This window comes from Alternaria novae-zelandiae (genome assembly GCF_023758075.1).
Source record: "Alternaria novae-zelandiae strain BMP 2774 chromosome Unknown scaffold_16, whole genome shotgun sequence".
Classification (NCBI taxonomy): Eukaryota; Fungi; Ascomycota; class Dothideomycetes; order Pleosporales; family Pleosporaceae; genus Alternaria; species Alternaria novae-zelandiae.
Genome location: NW_026056976.1, coordinates 77,443 through 101,000, shown reverse-complemented (window position 1 = coordinate 101,000; position 23,558 = coordinate 77,443). Strand labels below are relative to the sequence as shown.

At 54.1% G+C, this 23,558-nt stretch overlaps 9 protein-coding genes across 9 annotated transcripts; 5 read left to right on the top strand and 4 right to left on the bottom strand.

The window, feature by feature from the left end:
* Positions 1 to 127: 127 nt before the first annotated feature.
* Positions 128 to 777, bottom strand: J4E88_007542 (uncharacterized protein; the record flags this gene model as incomplete). Its single annotated transcript, XM_049401159.1, has 3 exons — positions 128 to 306; positions 367 to 607; positions 700 to 777. The coding sequence occupies 3 exons, from the start codon at positions 775 to 777 to the stop codon at positions 128 to 130; spliced, it is 498 nt and encodes a 165-aa protein (XP_049252843.1).
* Positions 778 to 974: 197 nt separating this feature from the next.
* On the top strand, positions 975 to 1,662 carry J4E88_007541 (uncharacterized protein; the record flags this gene model as incomplete). The annotated part of the gene is made up of 2 exons (XM_049401158.1): positions 975 to 1,422; positions 1,484 to 1,662. 2 exons carry the CDS (start codon positions 975 to 977, stop codon positions 1,660 to 1,662), a joined length of 627 nt encoding a protein of 208 aa, XP_049252842.1.
* A 145-nt stretch (positions 1,663 to 1,807) lies between these two features.
* J4E88_007540 (uncharacterized protein) lies at positions 1,808 to 3,478 on the bottom strand (the record flags this gene model as incomplete). The annotated part of the gene is made up of 2 exons (XM_049401157.1): positions 1,808 to 2,352; positions 2,410 to 3,478. 2 exons carry the CDS (start codon positions 3,476 to 3,478, stop codon positions 1,808 to 1,810), a joined length of 1,614 nt encoding a protein of 537 aa, XP_049252841.1.
* Positions 3,479 to 4,326: 848 nt separating this feature from the next.
* On the bottom strand, positions 4,327 to 8,915 carry J4E88_007539 (uncharacterized protein; the record flags this gene model as incomplete). Its single annotated transcript, XM_049401156.1, has 4 exons — positions 4,327 to 7,831; positions 7,887 to 8,169; positions 8,217 to 8,589; positions 8,640 to 8,915. 4 exons carry the CDS (start codon positions 8,913 to 8,915, stop codon positions 4,327 to 4,329), a joined length of 4,437 nt encoding a protein of 1,478 aa, XP_049252840.1.
* An 853-nt stretch (positions 8,916 to 9,768) lies between these two features.
* Positions 9,769 to 14,170, top strand: J4E88_007538 (uncharacterized protein; the record flags this gene model as incomplete). Its single annotated transcript, XM_049401155.1, has 4 exons — positions 9,769 to 11,665; positions 11,715 to 13,450; positions 13,498 to 13,835; positions 13,891 to 14,170. 4 exons carry the CDS (start codon positions 9,769 to 9,771, stop codon positions 14,168 to 14,170), a joined length of 4,251 nt encoding a protein of 1,416 aa, XP_049252839.1.
* A 435-nt stretch (positions 14,171 to 14,605) lies between these two features.
* Positions 14,606 to 16,393, top strand: J4E88_007537 (uncharacterized protein; the record flags this gene model as incomplete). Its single annotated transcript, XM_049401154.1, has 4 exons — positions 14,606 to 14,683; positions 14,733 to 15,445; positions 15,495 to 15,935; positions 15,982 to 16,393. The coding sequence occupies 4 exons, from the start codon at positions 14,606 to 14,608 to the stop codon at positions 16,391 to 16,393; spliced, it is 1,644 nt and encodes a 547-aa protein (XP_049252838.1).
* Positions 16,394 to 17,090: 697 nt separating this feature from the next.
* Positions 17,091 to 17,867, bottom strand: J4E88_007536 (uncharacterized protein; the record flags this gene model as incomplete). Its single annotated transcript, XM_049401153.1, has 2 exons — positions 17,091 to 17,612; positions 17,664 to 17,867. 2 exons carry the CDS (start codon positions 17,865 to 17,867, stop codon positions 17,091 to 17,093), a joined length of 726 nt encoding a protein of 241 aa, XP_049252837.1.
* A 273-nt stretch (positions 17,868 to 18,140) lies between these two features.
* Positions 18,141 to 20,009, top strand: J4E88_007535 (uncharacterized protein; the record flags this gene model as incomplete). Its single annotated transcript, XM_049401152.1, has 4 exons — positions 18,141 to 18,227; positions 18,281 to 18,317; positions 18,371 to 18,497; positions 18,548 to 20,009. The coding sequence occupies 4 exons, from the start codon at positions 18,141 to 18,143 to the stop codon at positions 20,007 to 20,009; spliced, it is 1,713 nt and encodes a 570-aa protein (XP_049252836.1).
* Positions 20,010 to 22,581: 2,572 nt separating this feature from the next.
* J4E88_007534 (uncharacterized protein) lies at positions 22,582 to 23,550 on the top strand (the record flags this gene model as incomplete). Its single annotated transcript, XM_049401151.1, has 2 exons — positions 22,582 to 22,695; positions 22,753 to 23,550. The coding sequence occupies 2 exons, from the start codon at positions 22,582 to 22,584 to the stop codon at positions 23,548 to 23,550; spliced, it is 912 nt and encodes a 303-aa protein (XP_049252835.1).
* Positions 23,551 to 23,558: the final 8 nt, after the last annotated feature.

Here is a 23,558-nt window from a genome sequence, read left to right as displayed (position 1 = left end):
GGCGCTGGGGTTGGCTACAAGGCTACCTATGACATACAGGGTCCACTAGTCGCAATCCCCATCACCTCACAACATGTCGCTTCATTGCGCCGTCTTTCTTTCTATCAGCCTCCGACATTTGCATTCATTACAGATTACTACCCAGGCTCACTTTCCCATGTTCACAGGTATAGCCGACTTTGCCGTCTTCAGACCCCAGCCTCATCACCCCCCTCGTCTGCCCTAATCGTTTCCCAAGATGGACGACCCAGCTCTCGACAAAGACCTTTGAGCCTTCAGCCGCAGGCCTAAGGTAGGTCGTGTTCACTATGCTGAGTTAGCACATTCCATATTCCAACCTCTTGGGTGCTTCAAGGTTGCACTTACAGTTACGTGAGACATGTCCGCCGTCCCAGAACCCTTCGCGGATACAAGGAGTAATGGCCATGGAAGTCGTAATGTCAAAGATCAAAGCCACGGCTCCGCCATGAAGCATACCACCAGCGTTGCACAGCTGCTTAGGTACCGTGAAGCTCATGACGTTGCGCGACTCGTGAGGATTGCTGCTTGTCGGCGCATAGGTAACCGATTCGACTTTGAGTTCTCGCGCAAGGATAGCATCGTGGCCCTACAGATGTAGCATTAGAGCAGCGTAGTTGCAGGGACAAGGCAACATGCATCGTAATCACTGTCGCGTATGGCCTCGAACCATTGCGATACTTTCTGAAATGGCGACGGATCCTCCTCGTCGCCTCCTGCGGCCCCTCTTGCGCCTTCCTTGTTTGCAAATCTACTCATATTCGAGGGTCGTGAATGGAAAGAGACATGACGCTGATGGAGCAGTGTCAATGATGCGAGATGCATGCCCGCGGGCGGGACCTCGGCATCTCCAACAGCGCTAACCACTTCGAGCCGCTGCATCCGAAAATGTGGTAGAGAGACCAAAAGTTCCATCACACGCGCCCTGAGCCCGCCTGTCGAAGCAACGTCTAGCCATGGACCCGTCCGGACTCTTTCGCCAGCTGCTGCGCATGCCCGTAGGCCACCGCAACGCCCTACTCGCGCCTACGCGTCCGAATGCGCGCGCTTTCGCCATGTTCGCACCCCCGCTGTCGCACCCACGCTTCATGTCCCTCCCGCGCATTGTCCAGCCGAGCTTCTGGGCCTCTCTGATACCAACGCCACTCAAGACGCGCTCTGAGAGACCTAGGCGCAAAGAATGGAACCCCGCTACCCCGTACATCATTCTTGGACTGCTCGTTGGCAGCCAGGCTATCCAGATATTATGGTTGAAGCAGGAGAGGACACACAACCTTCACAAAGCCGAAGCGAAGATTGGGGTATTGAAAGAGGTCATTGAGCGTGTACAGAGAGGGGAAGACGTCTCCGTAGAAGCGGTCTTGGGGACGGGCAATGAGGCCGACGAAAGAGAATGGGCTGAGGGTAAGCCAACACTCTGGAACACGACATGACTTGAGACAGTCTGAAAGCTGACATGTCATAGTCCTGAAGGATATCCAGGACGAAGAGGCTCTTTTCCAAAGTAAGAAGAGGAGGAAGGCACAGAAAGATGCTGCTATCCAAGAGGCTACTCAATCACCGGATAAGGACCAACAAAAGACACCGAGTACCAAGTTCACGAAACAAGAAGTAGAAAGCGTTGGAGGTGTCAAGTTCTACTGAGCTTGAAAAAGACTACGTGATATGGAAGTTGATATCGAACGAACATCTAAGCCTCTTGTGCGGACCAGCCGCTCAAGCAGAGAGCTCAAAAGGAATGGATCGAAAAGCAGTGAAGATCTGGCATCCATCGCCGCCGCCATCACCATCAAACCTCATCACCACTTCGCTCCTCGCCTTCGCCTTCCTCTTCTTCGTTCTCGCCATGCTCTTCGTCAGACGTCTCGTCATCTGTCTCAACCGTGTACCCAGCTTTCAACATCTTCGTCACAACCTTCAACCTCTTTCCACGCTTTCCGTTGCCACTGTTGTTCGAGTGTTTGGTGGAGCCCCTCGCCTCGGGGTTGTCGCACAAGAGCGCAAGAGTAAGACCTCCACGCAAGGCATCATCGCACGCCGCCTTCACGTGCTTCAACAAGAAACAGATACGGGCCAAGCGCCTCTCCGCGCTCCCCTCGCTGACATCGGTGAGCTTGCCGCGAACCACCTTCTTGTGGTAGACATTGGGGCGAACCCAGCCTCGCGTGTGTACGGCGATGGCCTCGTCGAAGACGTGGTGAGCCGTAGCCTCGATGTCCGCGGGATCGTACACCGCCTGTTTCTCAAAGCGAACGAGCTTGGTCGATTTCCCGCTGTCGCGGACGTCGGAGACGTCGATGATGGAGTCGTAGATACGGCGTACCCAGTACATGCCTAGAAAAAGATCTGATTAGTTTATGTTGGAACAGTAATGAATATGCTGTGACTTACGTCCATACTTCTTGACGCGCTCGACATCTGGTGCTGGACCCTTCTTTGGAACGCGGGCGCGCTTGCGGTATGCTCTAGCGGCTGCGCCGGTCTTGAAGCGCCCGCTAAATGCTGGATAGATGGGCTGTGGATCCGACGGATCAGGCTCAGGAGCGTCGAATTCGATGGGAATAATCTCATATCCATCCTCATCTATCTCGGGCTCCCATGGAATGGGTAAGTAGTTGTCCTCGGTGAGAGCTCCCCCCGGGACCGGAGCACGTGGCTTGGTCGGTTGGAATCCGAAAGAGCGCATCAGATCCTGGTATACGGCGTTCTTCTTTTTCGCGGTCAAGGCGGCGACAGCCTTAACCTGTTGAGCTGGACTGAGTTCTCCAGAGTGAAAGCGTGCACAGAACTCCTCAAAGTTGAACTCGGCATCGGAACTGATGTACTTTAGAACCTGCGGCTTCTCGTTGCAGGCTTGTGCAGTGTGCTCCTCGATGGTAGATACGCAGCCTCCATCCTGAGTCTGAGTCGAAGCAAGTGTATGCTGTAGGGATAGCTCCAAGTTGGTGGCAGTGAAGTCAGCGTTGTCTTGGTTGCCGGTGAACTCGTTGCTGTCGAACAGGCCGTGGTCAAACTCCATGTTTCCAGTGTCGAAGTCGAAGTTGTTGGTGGATGCTGTTGCAAGTGTAGTGAAGGCATCGTGGACGGCACCGTGATCGTTGGCGTGTTCGTTGTGACCGAGATCTTGGTTTTGAGCAAAGTCGGCGTCGAACTGGAACCCAGAAAGATCACCCAAGCCGTCGTCTTGTTGATGAAGACCGGAATCAATGGACTGGAAGGGGTTGAAGGCAGGTAGCTCGGGGTTGCCGTCGATAGGCAAGTCAGGGATACCGACAAAGGTGTCGTGGACAGCATCGAACAAGTCGGAGTGCTCTGAGCGAGGAGCAGGCGAGTTTGGAGTCAAGTTCTTAGGTGCGTTGACAGGCACATCAGGAAGAACAGTCGAAACGTTGCGTCCATCAGCACCTGGATCCATAGCCTCTGAGCGAGCCGGAGAGTGAGGAGTGTGGGGTGAAGACATGGTAGCTCGAGAGAAGCGGTGCCAGACCAAGTGATGAAGAAGTTTGAGTGCGAGAATGTAAAGACGACCGGCGTCAGAAGCAAGGCAAGTTGAAAGAAGAGGAAGAAATTGAGCAAAGATAGAAGTTGGTGAGTAGAAAGTAGGTTGCAAGGAGGAGAAGGACCAGAAGCTGTAGAGATGTTATACTAGCCCTAGACCCGTGGGCTGCCCCGTGTGTATCGTTTTCCCCATTGTCGAGACGTCGGACAATAGTGCGTGATATTTTCCTGTACAAAGTCCCATTCTGGAGCTCGAAGATGCTTGTAACTTTCACGTCACCGTATTGTTTGGTCGATCCTGGCGAATCACAGCCCGTCGTTCCTATTGTGCCACGTGGGAGAGCGACGAGGTCGGGGCGCTAGTCGAGTCCCCTTCACCTTCACTTTTTTGTGAAGAGTCAACAGCCTCTTGCTCGAACAATAGAATGAACAAATTTGCGCGCGTCAAAGGCTCACTTTCTGAAATACCAAATCATATACATTAAGATGTCAAAATCCTACATTTGCCAGTGGTTGTTCCTGAATCAATAAACTCCTCTGACATCCATGACATGATTTGCAAACCGCTACGTCATTGATGCGCAAACTGAGCAACATCAACTGAGTGCCAGAAAGTGGACCAAGGCGCAAGAAGCTCAAGAGTCTTGAGTCAATGATCCTGCAATAGCAAAAATGGTATAAAACGAAATCCCATCGAAACACGATGGTACCATGAGAAGGAGAAAGTGTGAAAAACCAAATTACGCCTTACAAATCGCTGAACACATGTCCCATCAAGTAGCAGCAGAGCGTTTCAAGGTTCGTGTGCCTTTACGAAGATCCGTGGACTTGTGTAGGCGAGATCATGGTTGCAGCCGGCTGAACAGATTTTGGGTCCTGGCTGCCTGTGGCAGTCTGTGGACCATCGTCGCTCTCTACCCTCTTCCTCCATTGCGAAAGTTCATCCACGTCGTCAGTGTTATCGTTTTCAGGCATGCGTTCAAAATCAAAGCGGTCGCTCAATCGGTAAGCTTTGTTGGTAGTTTCCCAGTGACTCCTGAGTGCGTCCAACTCAGAAGCAAGATTGTCAAGGGCCATTGAGTTGCGTGTAGCAGAAGATGAAGGGCGGGGTATGGCTTCTGGCGTGCTGGAGCCATCGTTGTGGCTGTACAGAGACTCGGCCGATGCAACGCTATCGTGTGCCCGGTGGCGACTGTGTTCAGGGTGGGCGTTCTCAGCCGGAACCTGGGATTGGCGGCGGTAGTTATCGACCGATGTCTCAAACTGATCGAGGAACATTTGGACGCGGCTCTCAGCTTCGCGTGCACGCTCTTCTGTCTGTGCATACTGTCGGCGAAGCGATTCGAGGTCTGCCTGGAACTGAGCCGCCTGGTGCTCGGCCTGCTTCGTGGCATTCGTTGCCGTCTCAGCATCGGCGCGAGCGGAAGCCAGGTCGGACTGCAGTTTGGACAACTGGGTCTCGAAACGCGAAACGGTTGCTTCCATGTTCTCCCGTGACTTGTCCAACTCGGAGCGGAGTGCCGTGCGTTCTGCGTCCAATTCGGCGTGATTAGCTTCGTCAGCAGGGCTACGCTTGTCTTGTCTCGCTTGAGTGAGTTCTTCCTCGAGCTTCAGGTTCGCGCTCTTGTAACGATCAAGCTCCTGTTTCATCTTCGAAAGCATCTTCTCTGTACCACGGAGGTACTTGACGGCAGCTTGGTGGTCGTTGTGAAGCGCCTGTAGCTTCTCCTCCCATTCTTTACTGACCTCATGCTCACGCTCCTCGAACATGGAACGCAACTCCTCATGTGCTTTAGTCATAGAATCCACCTGTTGTTCCAGCTCGCGAACGCGATTGAACTCAGGTGTGCCAAATCTTGAGTTTGGACTGTCTAGTACCCTCGAGCGTCGCGTATCGACAGGGTTCACACCTCTTTCATCAAGAAGATTGCGAAGAGTCTTGAGCTGGACTTCAAACGCATTGCTCTCAAGACGCAGACGTTCGTGTTGTTGGCGAAGCTCGGTACGTTCAGCTTCGGAGAGCTGTACATCTCGCATAGCCTGTTGTAATTGTTTACGGATGGTCAGTCCCTCACGACTAGATTGCTCTTGATAGGCCTCAAGACCGGCGATTCGTTCTTCTGCTCGTCGAAGCTTCTCCGACGCTTGATCAGCTGCTGTCTGGTTCTTGCGGGCCATGGTATTTGCAGCTTCAACTTGCTGTTGCAGCACCACGACGCGCTCATCGGCATTTGCGCCATCGTGCTCGGTACGTTCCGTCATCGTTTGCAGACCAGAGAAAACAGTGGCTCGATGAAGGCGTGCCTCTTCTGCATGGCTCTCCGCTAGTTCCTCCGCATCGCGAAGCTTCTGTGTCGTAGTCTCCAGTTCCAGAACGCGTGCCTCGTATTCGCTACGAAGCTGGCTCAACTTCTGGCGCAGGTTCTCGCTTTGCGTCCGCTCCTCGTTCAGTTTCTTTTCCAACAATGTTGACTTCTCTGTAGATGCAAAAACCGCATCGCGCAGAGATTGAATGACGGAAGACTGAGTTTTCGATTCTTCGGACACCTTAGCAACCCTGGCGCTCAGCTCTTGCTTGTCAATGGCTAGCAGCTTTGATGCCGATTCCGCTTCTGCGGCGCTAGTGGAAACTTCTCTTGCGATACGCTCAGCTTCGTGCAACTCGGCGCGTAAACTCTCTGATTCAGCCGTGGCCTTTTGTCGGGTCGAGTCCAGTTCTTGTACGCGTTTCTGCGCAGCTTCTGCGGTTTCCTCTGCCAGCTGCTTGGCCTTCTTTTCGGCGTCAATCTGACGAGTCAAATGCTCCACCTTGGTAGCCAGGTCGCCCTGAGCAGCCAAGGATGTAGCTAATCGACGACTGATGTCCTGGAGGCGATCGGCGTCAGGTGTACTTGTGCTTCGAGCTCCATCTGGCTGTGGGGTTCCGTTCTGACTACCGCCTCCATGAGCCGCTAACTTGGTTTTTGCGTATATGGCTTCGCTGACGGCTGCATCCCGCTGCCTCTCCACTTCAGCGATCCTCTTTGCAGCATCGTCGCCTTGGGCTTTGATTGACGTTTGCACTCGTTCAAGCTCGGTCTTCATCTTAAGAAGCGCTTCCAGCAAAGGTCTGTCTTCATCCCGAAACGCGTCGGCCGATCGTTCATCAAATACAGGACTTGTGGAGTTGCCCGAACTGTAACCTGCTCGACGGGCAAGTGCAAGCTCGGAGGCGTACCATGCGTTGCGACTCTTGACGTGCTCAAGTTCTCTGACCAGGTCAGCATTTCTCTGGTCGTTGGCGAGCGATGCGTTCTTCAGGCCTTCGCTGGGTAATCGATCAGCGTCACGGACAAAGCCGCGATGCTGCTGTGTTTCGAAAGACTGCCTCGTTGCCTGGTCTGTACTATCTTGAGAAGCTTGCGCACGGTGAGACTTGGACGTGTTCCGTGAAACGGTGGTGCTAGCGGTGCGCATAGTGTCCATAGACTCCTTCGGGGTACGTTGGCTTACAGCATCCGAAGCCTTCCTTTGCATGTCATTCGTAGACGGGCTGTCGCGGGTCATGGGTGACATGTTGTCTCTATCCACGGCGGATACAGCTCCCGTATCGATAGGTGGGCCGTATCCGCGTTCGTTTTTGGTGGGAGTCTTGCTCCTGGGCTTCGCGGCACCCTGTACGACAACGCCATTCTCACGAGGTTGCGGAGGCTGCTGAAGTGGCGGAGGGCCTGGGGGCCCCTGATTAGCTGCACGAGGCAGCCGTGATCCTGGATTAATACCGTTGCCCATATTCTCTGGGGCTCTTGTCATTTGGGGGCCGGACATCATGCTCTCGCGCGTTGGAGGGGAGCCGACTTTAGCGGGAGGAACATTGCTTCTCTCACCACCACTCATCTTCCGCTGAGTGCTCTGCGGTTGTGGCGGAGGAGCACTTTCATTGGGCGGATACCTTATCTTGGAAGTGTCCAGTATGTAACTAAGGCTGAGCTCGTTCCTATCACTGACTGAAGAGCTGGGCTCGCCAGCCAAGACGACGATGTGCTTTCCAAATGCGGTCATGCTATGTCCTGATCGGGCTGACGGGGAGTGGCCCATGTTTTGGAACATGTACCAGCGGCGCGAGGAAATCCGGAATGCGGCAAGGTCGCCCAAATCAACGCCTTCCTGAGTGCGCCCGCCAAAGATGTACATGGTGTCGTTTACGAGGGCGGCAGAATGGCCTTCGCGGGCTACGGGAATGTAACCAATGCAGTCGAGCTCCGTCCACGCGTTGGAACGTGGCTCATAGGTCCAGACATCGTTGAACCAGGTGATGCCGTCTGTGCCACCGAAGCTGAAAACAATCAGTCAATCAAAGGTTGAATAAGGCAAGAAACTGGGATACGTACAGATAGAGCTTGTCGTTCCAAGTCACCACCGAGTGATTGGTGCGGGCTGGTGGGGATCTGCCCTGTGGAGAAGCCTGTTCCTTTGTGTTTGGTAGTAACACCTCCCATCGGCTGGCCGAAGATTGCAACGAATTCAGGTCGAACGCTACTAGGTCGTTGAAGAAGAACCCTTCAACCTGTCCGCCGAAAATGTATATCTTGGAGCCGAGGATGTTTAGGGTGTGTCCGTAGCGACCGGTGGGACGGGGGCCTTGTGGTAGTGCGCGCGACCAGTGTTTTGTAGCTGCGACACGTTAGTCGGAGGTATAGGGCATTCCAGGCTCTACGCACATGTGTTGAGGAGATACAGGGTATCGTCCAGGTCATCGTTGTCAGCCAGTTTGGTGTCTCCTCCAAAGACGATGAAAGCATTGCCAACGAGCAAACTGGCGTGACCGACGCGGGGACCAGGGCCGTCTCCCGTGGTGGAGATGGGATAGCAGGCCATGCTGCCGTTGCCCATTTCTGTCAGCCACAGATCACCCTTGACCGTCGCGCCGCCCACCAGTCCACCCATGAGGTAGATGGTGCCATCCTTGGAAGCCGTGGCATTGATGGCGGCGCCGTATCGCGGGAACGGATTGCCTGCGGTGAAGTTCAGGCGGCGGGAGGACCAGGGGTAAGGCGAGTCTGGCGAATTGCCGGCAAATCTGGGGTTCGTGTTCTGTCGCAGTCAGCACAGGCGCGGCACGAGGAAGTTGCGATGGCGCGTACCTGAATGTTGGTGTCGGCCTTCTCCCGCAGGGCCTTGGGCTCGGGGGTGGGCGCATTTGCAGGATTCTGGAGGGAGCTCAACGAGTTGTTCACACTGGTGCCGGGCGTGGGTGTCTGGGACGGGGGGCCGCCACGGGGCTTCTCGAGTTCGCGTGAGCCAGTGCCATTGACGGCGGGGGGTGGTTGGCCTGGGCCATGCGACGAGGTGATTTCCCGTGTTGCCGGCGGCAGCGTATTCGACTGCTGCTTGCTCTTCTTGCCGAAGAGAAAGGACATGGCGGCGGCGGTGGTGCGAGGGCGGTGGTGCTGGAGCGGCCGGGGCCTATCGCGCACGCATTCGGCCTGGGAGACAGAGACAGAGACAGAGGGAGGAGAGGCGGAGCGCACGCAGAGGCTGGGCTGGCGAGGGTGAGGTAATTAGACAGAGCAATGGACGGGGCGCGCGCGCATGTCGTACGGCTGGGGAGAGGACAGCAGAGCGTGGTAGGGATGGGCGGCGGCAGCTTTTGGGGGGCTGTATTATGGCCTGCTGAGGATGCGGAGGCAGACGACGGCGCAGCAGTTCCAAGGGCGACACGTCCGGTAGACACACAAGGAAAGACGACCAGGCGGACAACGGGTTACGGTGGTCGGTCTGCTCTGTTCACCTTGCGCCCCTGAGACCGGGAGGATCAGCGGACGCCGACGAGGCTACGGGCGTGCCATTGGCTGCAGCCACCGGAGCATGCATACGGGCCTGCAAAGACGCCTCAGTGCCAGAGGCGCGTCGCGATGGTGCAGAGGCTAGCCAGTGTTTGCGCCGTTGGCCAGCCAGCATTGCGACCGAACCATGCGAGACGACTGCATCCGCGCTGCACCCGTGCTCTGGCCTTCCGTGGGCGCGGTGCCTAGGTGGAGCGCATCTCTCACCGCGCGCTGGCTCGGGCCTAGCGCCGACGACATGCACTGTCGAGCTCCCTCACCTCTGCTGCCCTAGATCCACGCGCACTGTGCAATAGACGTGCCATTGCCGTGACGTCCACTGCCACAGCCCATACTCGTGCCTGCCGCTCTCACCCACACGCGTCCCGCTGCCACCGCCTCGCGCTATGGGCCCCGTCACGACCGTCGCTGCTCGCTGAAGCTCACCATGAGAACCGCCGACCAACTACCTCTTGCCAGCGGCCACACGCACCCCAATCCGCTTGCCTCGCACGCCCCCCTCGCCATGAACGGCGCCCACCACCCTGAGCCCGCTGCCTCCTCGCGCCCCAGCACCGCTGCCGCCGCCGATGCCGCGCCTGCCTCGCCCGTCGACGAACATGCGCCGCCTGCCCGCCCTGCCTCGATAGGCCCTCAGTCTGCCCGTCCCAGCATGTTGCGCGCGAAGAGCGACTTTGGGCCGCGCCATCCTGCCCTCCCGCCCGAGAGCACCGACGAGGGAAGCGTCGACGGCCACTTCAAGATCCGCCATGGCTGGGACGACCAGCTCAACTCGGAGGAGTACAGCAACCTGCTCACCTCAAACTTCTTCATGTACTACACCGACAAGAAACACGAGACGGGCGGCCACCCCAAAAACCAGGACTGTGCCTTCCCCGTCCAAGAATGGCGCATGCGGGACCGCCTCAAGACCGTCTCGGCTGTCCTCGCTCTCTGCCTCAACATTGGCGTTGATCCCCCAGACGTCATCAAGACCAATCCGTGTGCCAAGGAGGAGTGCTGGATCGACCCGACGGTTACCTCCCAGACGCCCGGCCACACGCCCATGAACCAGATCGGAAAGGCCCTCCAGACCCAGTACGAGCAGCTGAGCATGCGCACGCGCTACAAACTGCTGCTAGACCCCACAACCGAAGAGACGAGGAAATACGCGTCAACTCTGCGCCGGAATGCCCGCAATGAGCGAGTCTTGTTCCACTACAACGGCCATGGCGTGCCCAAACCAACGTCTTCCGGCGAGATCTGGGTCTTTAACAGAAACTACACGCAGTACATTCCCTTGTCGCTCTACGACTTGCAATCCTGGATCGGCGCACCTAGTCTGTTCGTCTATGACTGCTCCGATGCTGGCCTCATCATCAGCAACTTCAACCGCTTTGCCGAGAAACACCAGGCCGAGTTTGAGGAGGCGCGCCGGAGAGATCCCAGCGTCGAGCATGTCGATTTCAGTGATTGCATCCATCTGGCAGCATGCAGAGAGCGCGAGTCTCTCCCTACTAACCCCGAGCTGCCTGCTGATATCTTCACATCCTGTCTAACTGACCCCATAACCATGGCAGTACGCTTCTTCATCTTGCAAAACCCACTCCCGAGCAAGGTTAGCCTACGAGATGCCCACAATATTCCAGGCAAAGTCTCTGAGCGTAGAACGCCTATTGGTGAGCTGAACTGGATCTTCACAGCCATTACCGACACCATCGCGTGGAACTCTCTCTCCAAACCTCTGTTCAAGAAACTGTTCCGTCAGGACTTGATGGTTGCTGCACTATTCCGCAACTATCTTCTTGCACAGCGCGTCATGCGCGCATACCACTGCAATCCCGTCTCCCATCCCGAGATTCCCCAAACACACAATCACCCGCTCTGGCGCAGTTGGGACTTGGCCGTTGAGTTGATCCTGGCCCAGCTACCGGATTTGCAGGCTGAAGCACGTGGAGAGAAAGATTTCAACTACAAACACTCCGACTTTTTCTCTGAACAGCTGACCGCTTTCGAGGTATACCTGACACAGGGCGCCGTGGAGCAAAAGGTACCAGAACAACTTCCTATAGTGCTTCAAGTACTACTCAGTCAAGTGCATCGTCTCCGAGCGTTGATCCTATTGTCGAGTTTCTTAGATCATGGCCCCTGGGCTGTAAATCTTGCACTCAGCATTGGCATCTTCCCATACGTCCTCAAGCTACTACAATCGCAAGCCAATGAGCTAAAGCCAGTCATGGTATTCATCTGGGCCCGAATTCTTGCAGTCGATCAATCCTGCCAAGCCGATCTACTCAAGGATAACGGCTATCAGTACTTCATCAACATATTCAATCCCAATTCTGGTATTCAAGATTCAATCCAAAAGACTGCCCCTTAGCTAAACTCAAACAGGTATACCTATTCAGAACGCAAGCGAACACCGCGCAATGTGCGCCTTCATAGTCTCCATGTTCTGCAAAGACTACAACCAAGGACAACGTGCTTCACTAAGCACAGAGCTTGTAGAGAGCTGCTTGGATCATCTCAAAGATATGCAGAACCCGTTGCTCAGGCAGTGGTCGTGCCTTTGTCTGAGCAAGCTCTGGGTCAACTACGAAGAAGCCAAGTGGGTCGGCATACGGTGCATGGCACATGAACGACTTTGCGAGCTAATCGTGGACCCCGTTGCTGAGGTACGGGCAGCAATGCTGCATGCATTGGCGTCCTTCCTTGGTATCCGCGATGTTACCCCACAGGTGGCCAACATCGAAGAGTCCATCGCGTCTATGATCCTCATTATGACCATGGACGGTAATAGTATGGTGCGCAAAGAGCTCCTCATCTTTTTCTCAACGTTCGTTGCCCGCTACAAGACCCGGTTCATCGTCGCCGCATTCGAGCAACTATCGGAGGATTACGCCAACTCAGACACAAAGCAATCTGATGACAAGAACCCCGATGCGCTCCACATGAAAGCACGTACAGGAGCTACGGGCAGTGCTTCCGAATCGACGTCTTGTTCGCAAAATACCATATACTCTGCCATTTGGAAAGAGTTGCTAGTCATGTCAGTCGATCCGCATCCGGAGATCGCAAAAGACGCTGGAATTGTTGTTGATTACATCCTGATATCACTCATCGAGTCGTCTCTAGCCAAGTTTGTACAGCCCCAACTAGACGAAGCTCTCCAAAACGCGCCAGCTCCTCGACCCATGCGCCGTGCAGTAGAAGAGACTTCTGCGCCGCAAAAAGCCTCGAATCCCCCAACCCCGACCAAAGACTCAACCTACTTGTCACTCTTCGGTGGCATCCGAAAGTCCACGAGTGTCGGTGCTTCGCTGAAGAATCTCTGGGCAGGCCAAGATTCAGCAAGCCCTCGACAGAAATCTTCAGGGAGATCTGCTGCCGATGATGCCCACACTCCCGCGGTCTCTCGCCCCCAGACACCTGAAAAGTATCATTCCGTAGAGCAGCCAACCTCACGAGGATTCAAGAACCGGAACTTGACGGAGAAACCAGAAATCCCACTCAAGAGTGTATTCTTCGAATGGTCCGTAGAGTACTTCCGCGAACCTCAGATGAAGCCCACAGAAGCCGACGAACCAGGAAGTACCGACTATAATGGCAGACTCTGGCGGAGGAACCGTAACGACAGGATCATTGCCGAGACTCAGCCGTTGAAGGACATTGCCGTTTCCAATCGTTGGGATGTGCCACGAGGATATTTCGACAACCTCAGCCAACCTGCCAAGATGTGTTTCCACCAGTTTGAGGACCATCTCGTAGTGACAGATACACGGGATACCGTCAACATTTTCGACTACTCAAAGTCGGTCAACAGAATCAATTCTTTCTCCAACGGGAACCCTCCCGAGTCGAGAATAACGGACGTGCGATTCATCAACGAGGACGACCAGGCACTCCTAATGACAGGATCCTCGGATGGTGTAATCAAGATATTCCGCAACTACGACCGTAAAGGAGAGACAGAACTAGTGACAGGATTCCGCGCACTTACTGATCTTGTTTCAAGTAACAAGAACGCCGGTCTGGTATTCGATTGGCAGCAAGGAAGAGGTCTCATCCTAGTTGCTGGCGACGTGAAGGTCATTCGCGTGTGGAACGCTGGGACCGAAGTATGCACCAATGTAAGTTGCGCTCTCCGCATCCGTGATGTCGTAGCTGACATGAGTAGGACCTTCCCGCACGATCCGGCTCTTGCATTACATCCTTAACCTCCGATCAAGTCGAGGGAGACGTCTTTGTTGCTGGTTTTGGTGATGGTGCCATCCGAGTATACGATCAACGCCAAAAGCCCGCCACCGCCATGGTCAAGGTCTGGAAAGAGCACAAGCAATGGATCACCAACGTTCACCTGCAGCGCGGTGGACAGCGTGAACTTGTGAGCGGCTGCCGTGGCGGTGAGGTCAAGCTATGGGACATACGCTGGGATCGAAGCGTAAAAACTATCCAAGCAACTTCCGACACCCTACGAACACTCAGCGTTCATGAACATGCTCCCGTTTTTGCCACGTAAGTGCTCATCACATTCCAAGATTACGAAACATGTTAACATTAACGTGTGTAGTGGCACGCAACGGCATCGTGTGAAGATCTTCAACATCAACAACGGCCAGCCTGTGTCGCACCTTGAGCCCTATTCGGGTTTCCTTCGCGATCGATCTGCCCCTATCTCGGTCACTGCATTTCACCCTCACCGACTGATGATTGCTGCGGCGGCTGCGAACGACACTCACGTCAATATATTCTCATGTCACGAACCAAAGCATTCAGCTGTCAAGACAGTGAAACTTTGGGATGGCAATGCGAGCGCGTCGACCTCCAGTCGAACGTCCATCGTTGGCTGAAGATTGGCTACCAACGACACCCAGCAGTGAGAGACTGTAAAGAGAATGAGATAGTTGCGCTGTCGGCTGAACCACAAAACGATCGTTCAGGACATGACCTTTTTTTGAACCATGAAGCATAGCGGCTTGTTTTGCTGCAGGGCGTCTGGGAAGCATTGGGTTTGAGCGGGAATGACAATTTTTACTATACCCAGCTACATTAGTTAGTAATTTTATGAGAGTTGAAACATGTATCCTGAACCATTAAAGCTATTAGGCGGGCATTGTATTTTACTTAGACAGCCCAGGTGTTCAAGGATCCCGTAGTGGGCTATGACGCCGCGGGGATAGCGGGGCTGTGATTCATCCACGGCTGCCCCACTATGGAAATGTGAGTCCCCAGCACACGTCTGACTATAGAACAACGCGACTCAAAAAAACCCCAATCCAACCACAATGAGTGACGCTGCATCTGCTGGCGCTGAGCCGCCCTCCAAGAATGCGCTGAAGAAGGCGCAGAAAGAGAAAGAGAAGGTCAGTAGAGTCTCTTTCCCGTCAAGTCCATAGCATTAACAGTAGCCAGGCAGAGAAGAAGGCCGCAGCCAAAGCCCGCGAACTCGCTGAGCGTACCAAGAAAGAAGTCGACGACGGCGCCGACGTTTCCGCAGGCGCATACGGCGAACTTCCCCTCATTGGATCCAGAGAGTACAAGCCTACGGGAACTCCGCGCACTGAGCTTACCGATGTCGCCAACAACGAGGACAAGGAGATTACATTCAGGTGCTGGGTTGAGAATGCAAGGGTGCAATCTGCGAAGCTCGCTTTCTTGAACCTGCGACAAAACCTCAACACCGTGCAGGCTGTCGTTGCGGCCAGCGACAAGCTGAGCAAGCAGATGGTCAAGTTCTGCGGCAACGTTAGCACCGAGAGCACACTCGTGGTTACGGGTATAGTCAAGCGTGTGAAGGAGCCCATAAAGAGTGCCAGTATCACCGACTTCGAGATTCATGTCCAGAAGCTGTTCGTCGAGGCCAGTGCTGAGATTCCGCTACCGCTTCAAGTGTCGGACGCGGAACGCCCCATGCCAACTGAGACTGCTGCGGAAGAGGATCAGAAAGAGGAGGAAGGTGGCGAGCGCCCACTCGTCAGTCTGAACACAAGGTTGAACAACCGGACGCTTGATCTGCGAGCCAAGATCAACCAATCTATCTTCGTCATCAAGAGCGGTGTTTGCGCCTTGTTCCAGGAGTTCCTCTCGAAGAAGGGCTTTGTTCTGGTGCATACTCCAAAGATTCTGTATGTTACTCGTGTCGTGATTCGTTGCAGATACTAACATGACATGTAGTGGAGCTGCCTCTGAGGGAGGTGCTAATGTCTTCGAGCTGAAGTACTTCGGTCGCCCCGCCTACCTTGCTCAGTCACCACAGTTCTACAAGCAAATGTTGATCGCCTCCCGCTTCCAAAAGGTCATGGAGATCGGTCCCGTGTTCCGCGCCGAGAACTCCAACACGGCCCGTCACTTGACCGAGTTCACTGGACTGGATCTTGAGATGGAATTCCAGGAGAACTACCATGAAGTCATGAGTGTGCTGGAAGACCTCATGCTCTTCATCTTCAACGAGCTCAACGCACGGTACAAGAAAGAGACAGAACTTGTAAGAGGAGTGTATCACGTCGATGAGTTCAAGCTTCCTCAGTCCGGAAACGTTCCCAGAATTCCTTTCCAAGAAGGTATCAAGATGCTGCGCGAAGCTGGTGAGGAGCTTGGAGACTACGACGATCTGACGTAAGTGCGAAGGTGAAATTCTCAAAGGCTTGACTAATGTTTCCAGAACACCTCAGGAGAAGATGCTTGGCCGTCTTGTTCTCGAGAAGTACAACACCGACTTCTACACTCTGGACCAATTCCCCCTTGCTATCCGCCCCGCGTACACGATGCCGTCACCCGCCGACCCTGCTCTCTCAAACTCTTATGACATGTTCATGAGGGGTCAAGAGATCTGCTCGGGTGCGCAGCGTATCCATCACTCAGAGCTGCTCGCAGAGCAGATGCGCAAGCATGATCCCCCGATTGATCCCGCCGGTGCTGGAACCAAGGATTACGTAGACTGCTTCAAGTACGGTTGCCCGCCGCACGCCGGAGGTGGTTTCGGCCTGGAGAGAATTGTACAATTCTGGCTCGGGTTGCCTAACATCAGGATGTGCAGCCTGTTCCCCCGAGACCCCCAGCGTGTTGTGCCCTAAACATAATCTGCTAAAAGAGAACGAAGAAACACTGTTCGACAAGGTCGGCTTAGCAGGGATGGGTCACGATGATGGGCGCAGACACAGCACCTTTCGTACAAAAAGGGTCCTGAGTTTGGCATATGGTCTCAGAGCTGACGTGTATGGCATGAGACAAAGGTTGAGAATTGATCTATTGACGGCGTCGCGTCTCATGGAGCTCACAACCCGTAGTGTCGTCAATCGCAGATACTAGAGAAATATAAATATATTACATGTTCATCATTCAGCCTACAAACACACTACCCCTTCGAACAATTGTTCTACGACACCTGCTTGCTTCCAACGGGATGTGCCGCCTATGACCACCTAAACGTGATACTCCAGATGCGCTCTTGCTGGAATACTTCTAATATACTCAAGCCGGCTCACTAGATTCCAACAGCCTTCATCCAGTGCGACCAGACGCAGATGATCAACGGAATCTGGCAATGTAAGATCCGTCGACAACTCATTCTGGTATTGACACGGACGCCGATCTCTCATGCGTCGCGCGTGCTAGTCGCAAACGTCGAGTTATGCCCTTCACAGCCAGTTATCCGCCAACAGCGGATAGCCCGCCTACGATCAGTCTTCACATAGACCAACGTGCGTGACAATGGCGCCATCCTTCCAGCGTGCGATTGCAAAGTCTGACATAGCAATCCGCGTATCTTCCTCAACATTGCTTCAGCGTCGCGGCAGCAAGCTTCTTCTGTGCTTCGTCCCCGAGGGCAGCGGAATCCACCTCTTGTATAGCCTGTCCAATTGCCAATGTCGTCTTGACGTTTCCTCCATCAACGTGCACAAGTCCGTTTCGGCCGACGGTGACCTCGAAACCGATTTTGGAGCCCAGGGTTTCCAACAGAGATATGCCTCCGCGCGCTGCAAGCATCCTCCGTGCCATACCCAGGCTGATCTTGAACACCATACCCCCTTTTAACAGACCGAGACCTTCGCCCTTGCCCGTGGAGGGATCGACACAGGTGAGCTCTGATGGTAGGTCTTTGCCGGCACTCGCGACGCGACAGTAGACCAGGGAGTTTGGGGGCAGCTGGGGCCGTGTCTTCTTGGTCGCGCCCTCGAAGGCTAGGTGGGGAAGGGTCGCAGCCGGCGTGTTCGGGGTGAGGAGGCAATTGAAGTTCTCGGCGGCAGAGCCATTCACGGTCGCGATGACGAGGTCGCCTGCAAAAGGAAGATACTGTCAAGGGGATTAGCAAGAATAGTGAAAGAGACAGAATAGATCTCTCACCCTTCCAGTGTTGTACTCGACCGAAGCGGCATTCTTCTTGTTGTCCGTCACGAGCGCGCCCGCGACCGTGGCCGTGACCGTGTCTGGCGGCGTGTGTCGCAAACCGGGTCCGAGGGTGAGCGTCTTCTTTTTGCCTGTGCCAGTTGGAAGAGCGCTCTGCGCGATGTTGTCGCCAGGCAGTACGATAGTGGCTGAGGCTGCCATGGTAGTGCTCGCAAAGTCGTGTCCTGGGGTGTGGTAGAGCACCTGGTAACATGCGCCGTCCCTCGAGTGAGCTCATTCCGAGAAGCCCGTGCGCTTCCGAGAAAAATGCACGACTCTGAATTTCTTAGCCGCGAAGAAACACACGCGCTACAAACGCTACCACAGCCGGCTAACTTCTGTTCACCTGCCCCTGCCGCTTTGTTGTCGATACTGAACGGCTTTCGTTTGACTCGAATCCTCTTTCCGTAACCCGAAAACGTCTCCCCGCGCAAGATGAGTGCGCAAGCGGACCCCGCGCAGCGAGTCGCGATAGGCATATCCTTTGGCAACTCGTACAGCTCCATTGCTTTCACCTCGGGTGTAAGTGCCCATGTCTGTCGCTGATGTCGCTGGATGTTTCTGACACATAACAGGAAGGCAAAGCAGAGGTCATCGCCAACGAAGACGGAGGTACGCCGCCTGCTGCACGCCCTGGATCCCCTCGACTGCTAACACTTGAAAAGACCGCCAAATCCCTACCGCCCTGTCCTACGTCGAAGGAGAAGAACTACACGGAGGTCAGGCCAAGACCCAATTCGTCCGCAATGCGAAGAACACAGTCGCCTACTTCCGCGACTTCCTCGGCCAAGAGTAGGCAATCCTATCCTACCTGTCCAACCACGTCGACTGACACCCTGCAGCTACAAATCGATAGACCCCTCCCCATGCCACCAGTCGGCCCATCCCGTACAGCACGAAGACGGTGTTGCGTTCAACATCCGCGATACCGCCGACGAGCAGGAGAACACCGTATCCGTTATCGATGCCACAACACGTCACCTGAAGAGACTACGGAGCTCTGCCTCCGACTACCTTGGAAAGGAGGTCAACGCCGCCGTCATCACCGTACCCACAAACTTCAGTGATGCCCAGAAGGAGGCCCTGAAGAAGGCGTCGACAAACGCTGGCATCGAGGTCCTACAGTTCATCCACGAGCCCACAGCTGCTGTCCTAGCATACGATGCCCGTCCTGGTGCGCAGTTGGCTGACAAGATCATCGTCGTCGCCGATCTGGGAGGCACCCGTTCGGACGTGGCTGTGGTTGCGTCCCGTGGCGGCATCTACACCATCCTGGCCACTCTACACGACTACGATGTCAGTGGCTCCAAGCTCGACCAAGTGCTCATGGAACATTTCGCCAAGGAATTCCTCAAGAAGCACAAGTCGGCCGGTGACCCTCGGGAAAACGACCGATCGTTGGCCAAGTTGAAGCTTGAGTGCGAAGCTGTCAAGAAGGCGCTTTCCATTGGTACCACCGCCAACTTCTCCGTCGAGAGCTTAGTAGGCGGCACCGACTTCACCGCGACCATCAACCGCACCCGCTACGATCTCCTGGGAAGCAAGTTGTTCTCTGCCTTTACTCGTCTTGTCACTCAAGCTGTGGAGAAGGCCAACTTGGATCCTCTCGACATCTCCGAGATTATCTTGGCTGGCGGTAACTCTCACACTCCCAAGGTCGCTTCTGCGGTACGCTCAGCCTTCCCGGAATCCACCACCGTCCTCGCACCTTCCACATCCCCATCAGCCATCAACCCCTCGGAATTGTCAGCCCGTGGTGCTGCTATCCAAGCCAGCCTTATCCAGGAGTTTGAGCTTGAGGACATTGAACAAAGCACCCACCCTATGGTTACTGTTACACCCCACCTTTCCACCGCTGTTGGTGTGCTGTGCATCTCGGGCGATGAGTCCTCTGGCGTTTTCCATGCCATCGTCGACGCGGAGACACAACTACCTGTCCGACGCACTGCGACCATTGCAACGCCACGAGAGGGAGGTGACGTGCTCATTAAGCTTGCGGAAGGCTCACGACACATCAAGGTCACAAAGCCAGAGCCCAAGCCCAAGGCTGAAAAAGACGAGGATGATTCGGATGACAGCGACGACGACAGCGAGGAAGAGGAAGAGGAGCTACGGGAGAAGACATGGAAGGTTGGACAAGTGCTGAGCGAAGCTGCAGTCCGTGGTGTCAAGAAGGGAGGAAAGGTCGAGGTCCAGATCAACATCGGTGCCGACCTGAGCATAAATGCCATCATTCGCGAAGTAGGTGGCAAGGGCGGTATTCGTGGTCTCATCCAGGGACGCAAGGTCAACGGCAGCGCCTAGATGCGCCCGACCACTATACTGATGCGCCAGGCGCTGGACCGCAAAATTTTCATTACATGCGATATGAACGACATAGACAGCCTGTGTTTCTACTAGACCAATTTCGGTAGCTTGGATAGGATTATCGGAGGGCTTAGACCCTCGAGTTGATCACAATGAAGAGCACCTGAGCCCTGAATATGCAAAGCGCCAAGCAGTCCAACTAACGATTCTTCAAGAGTCGGAACCAAGGCCTCATTTTCCTCCCAAGTCTTGTGTCTGTGATCCATTGCTCGTATTCCAAACCCCTCGTATCCGTGAAATCCACGTCTTCGTAGTGCCATCTGCGGCCCAACCAACTCTCCTTGTCCTGCTCATATACACTGGACTCGAGTGCGCCCAGCACTTCATCCTCAATTTGCCACTCCGTGCTATGTCCTATGTTTAGATAGCGCAAACGGCCTAGATACCGTTCGTCTATTAAGGTGAAGAGATCAGTCATCGTGAAACTACGTGAGGGATCACCCGTCCGTCCACAAGCGAGGAGAGTCAGTCTGTATAGTGGCTTGGCTTCTTGCCATCGGGCTGGTGAGAAATCTGGTGGCATGTTTCCGAATCGACTGTCGATGTAGTCTAGTGCTATGGTTAGAGAGACGAGGTTTGGTAGCCAGTCTAGTACACTGTTCAATCGGCCTTGTTTGACGGCTGGTAGATCGCGGAGTTCGACGACCGTAAGCGATGCAGATAAGCTGTCAAGTAGGGGTCTGATACCTTGCCTGCGGTCTTTATGTTAGCATCCAATCCTCCAGTGGCAGTCGTACGGTGAACTCGTTGCAATAGAGTCTTGACGTACTGATCTAGACCTGGACTATGGTGAATACTCAGCGAAGAGAAAGTCGGAGGGAAGTTGGCCGGTTGTCGTAGCATATCCCATAGGAATTGACCAGAGACCGATCCAGATAGAGCGAGGTGTTCCAGGTTAGGTGGCCAGCGAATACTGGGACCACCGGGTGTGGCGGAGGGTTCATATCTAGATGAACAGCGAGGCAAGTAAAGCTCGCGTAGATCCCCAAGTTGCCGTATCGTTTGGTTTAAGCTTTGGAAACTGATGCATTCGGATACCCTGGTTTTAGAAGAGCATGTCAGTTTACGATTCGAACAAAGATCGTGTGTCTGGGGTTTACCAACAGGCTCAGGTCGAGAACGCGTAGCCGGGTGCATTTGCTCAGGCTAGCCCAGCAGTTGATTGCAAAGCTAGCTTGAGGTGCTACGAAGACTTCAAGAGATAATCTCGTTCGGCCTAGCAATCTAGCTGTTGTCGATTTGGCGCCTTGATGTACGATGTGGGATAAGTCCAGCGACTTTACTAGACTTGACAATGCTGTGGGCTTGTGATAGGTTAGCATGTATCACCAACTACTCGGAATATCCTTACCTTGATGCGGGCTAGCACAGAAGGACATATCGTTCGTACAAAGAGATCGTACGCACTTCCTGATAGATATGGTGATTCGTATAGTGGTTGAACTGCTATCTATGCATCGAACAGCCAAATTAGTCACAATACGTTTGATGGCCCGTAGCATGGCATTCACATACATCATACCACTGTCTACTGATGTAAGCTCATGTGACCAGGATCCTCAATGCGACACATTACCTATTGACAGCGGAAAAGCGTGCAAGCGCGGTTTGCCTCTCGATCTCGCCCCACGATGCAAAGTACGCCAAGATCTCAAGCAGCAGTTCGTTCGGGAGATAGTTGGCATAACTGGAAGAGGAAGTAGACATGATTAGTGTGGCTGCATGTGAGCATGCGTACATGCATTTGGACTCGTGAAGAGGTCATCACACAAGCGCGTGCGCGCAGAGATGGCGACATGACGCACTAGCGCGACTGGTGTTTTGGGCTATCACCGAGTAACACCGAGACACAGCTCACGCTCAACCCCGCACTCACCAATCAAGAACCTCACACACGCGTTTACGGAAACACCCGCCCCTTAGAGCTGAACTCGGTGCCTAGGATCTGTCGGTCCTACTAAAACCTAAATCCCTATTGACAGGACCCATGGCGGTTAATGTGAAACATGCGACACGCATCACTATATACACACGCGATGAGAACAAAGGTTGTGATTCCCCGCATCTATTCACAAGGACCCATTTCACATTCCTTACTCTGTCTCTCTTTGCATTTCACAGTTTCATAGATCTTTGATACAAAATATAATCCCCACGATACAACGCCCTCCCTTCTTCTTACAACCACACAAGTCTTGGTCCCTTTGTATTACTACACAACTCCATACCTTCATTATCAGCAGCAATGAACACTTTACTCATCGCGTTAGCGACTATAGGACAAGTAGCCGCGGGTCGGCTCCTCGTCGCATCATATGGAAATGACACTTCTCCTGGCGCTATCCAGACTCTCGAACTACCACCTAGCACAAACGAAAACACTAGCCAAACGATGAAGGTTACTCATGAGAGCTATGAGTGTGGGAAGTTACCCACATGGCTCGATGCTTCCCTTGGTCGTGAAAGGATAGTGTGTCTAGACGAAGTAGAAATTGGTGCCAACCTTACAATGTTGAGCGTTGGTGCTGATGGCAGCCTCAGCAAGATTTCGAGCAGCCCGGTTTTGGGAGGAGCGGTGTCTTCGATATCCTACAACAACGGAACGGCGCTTGCCCTTGCCCATGTACGTACAACCCTCTCTTTCTAATCCTTGATGAACATGTACTAACAATCCAAATAGTATGGCCCCCAGGCAGCAATCTCACTCTTCACCATCGACGGAAGCAACAAGTTCTCATCCCTACAGAACTTCACCTTCGAGAAGCCTGAACAGATCCACCAGGCTGTCCTCGACCCCACAGGCCAATTCATGATCTTCCCTAGTCTCGGTGCCAATCTAGTCCACGTATATTGTATCGATCCCGCAAGCCACCAGCTCACCGAACACGAGCCACTCAAATCAAAGCCGGAATACGGTCCTCGGCATGCAGTTTTCTGGACAAGCCCCGATTCTAAGACCACATACCTCTTTGTCGTCCACGAGAAAAGCAACAAGATCATCAGCTACAAAGTAGACTACCCTGAGTGCGGCGGCCTGGAATTCACCGAGGTCGACGAGGTCAGCACATATGGCAACACTACGCTCCCGCCAGTGTCATATGCCTCGGAGATGATGTTGTCACCCGACAACAAGTTCCTCGTTGCGGCGAATCGTAACGGCACGGTGTTCAAAGTAGACAATCCCGACCCAAAGAACAGCACCCAGGTTCCAAGTGACTCACTTGCAACATTCAAGCCGACAGCGGACGGAAGGTTGTCGTTTGTCCAACTCGCCAAATCAGGCGGATACTACCCTCGCCACTTCAACATGAATAAGGACGGATCCATGATTGCGATTGCGAACCAATTTAGCAAGAACGTTGCTGTCTATAACCGAAATCTAGAAACGGGAAGGATCGAAGACAGCAAACCGGTGGCTACGGCTGAGGTCCTTGGGTCCGGCGGTTTGATGTTTGTGCAGTGGTTGGAGCAGCAGTAGGTTGGGTG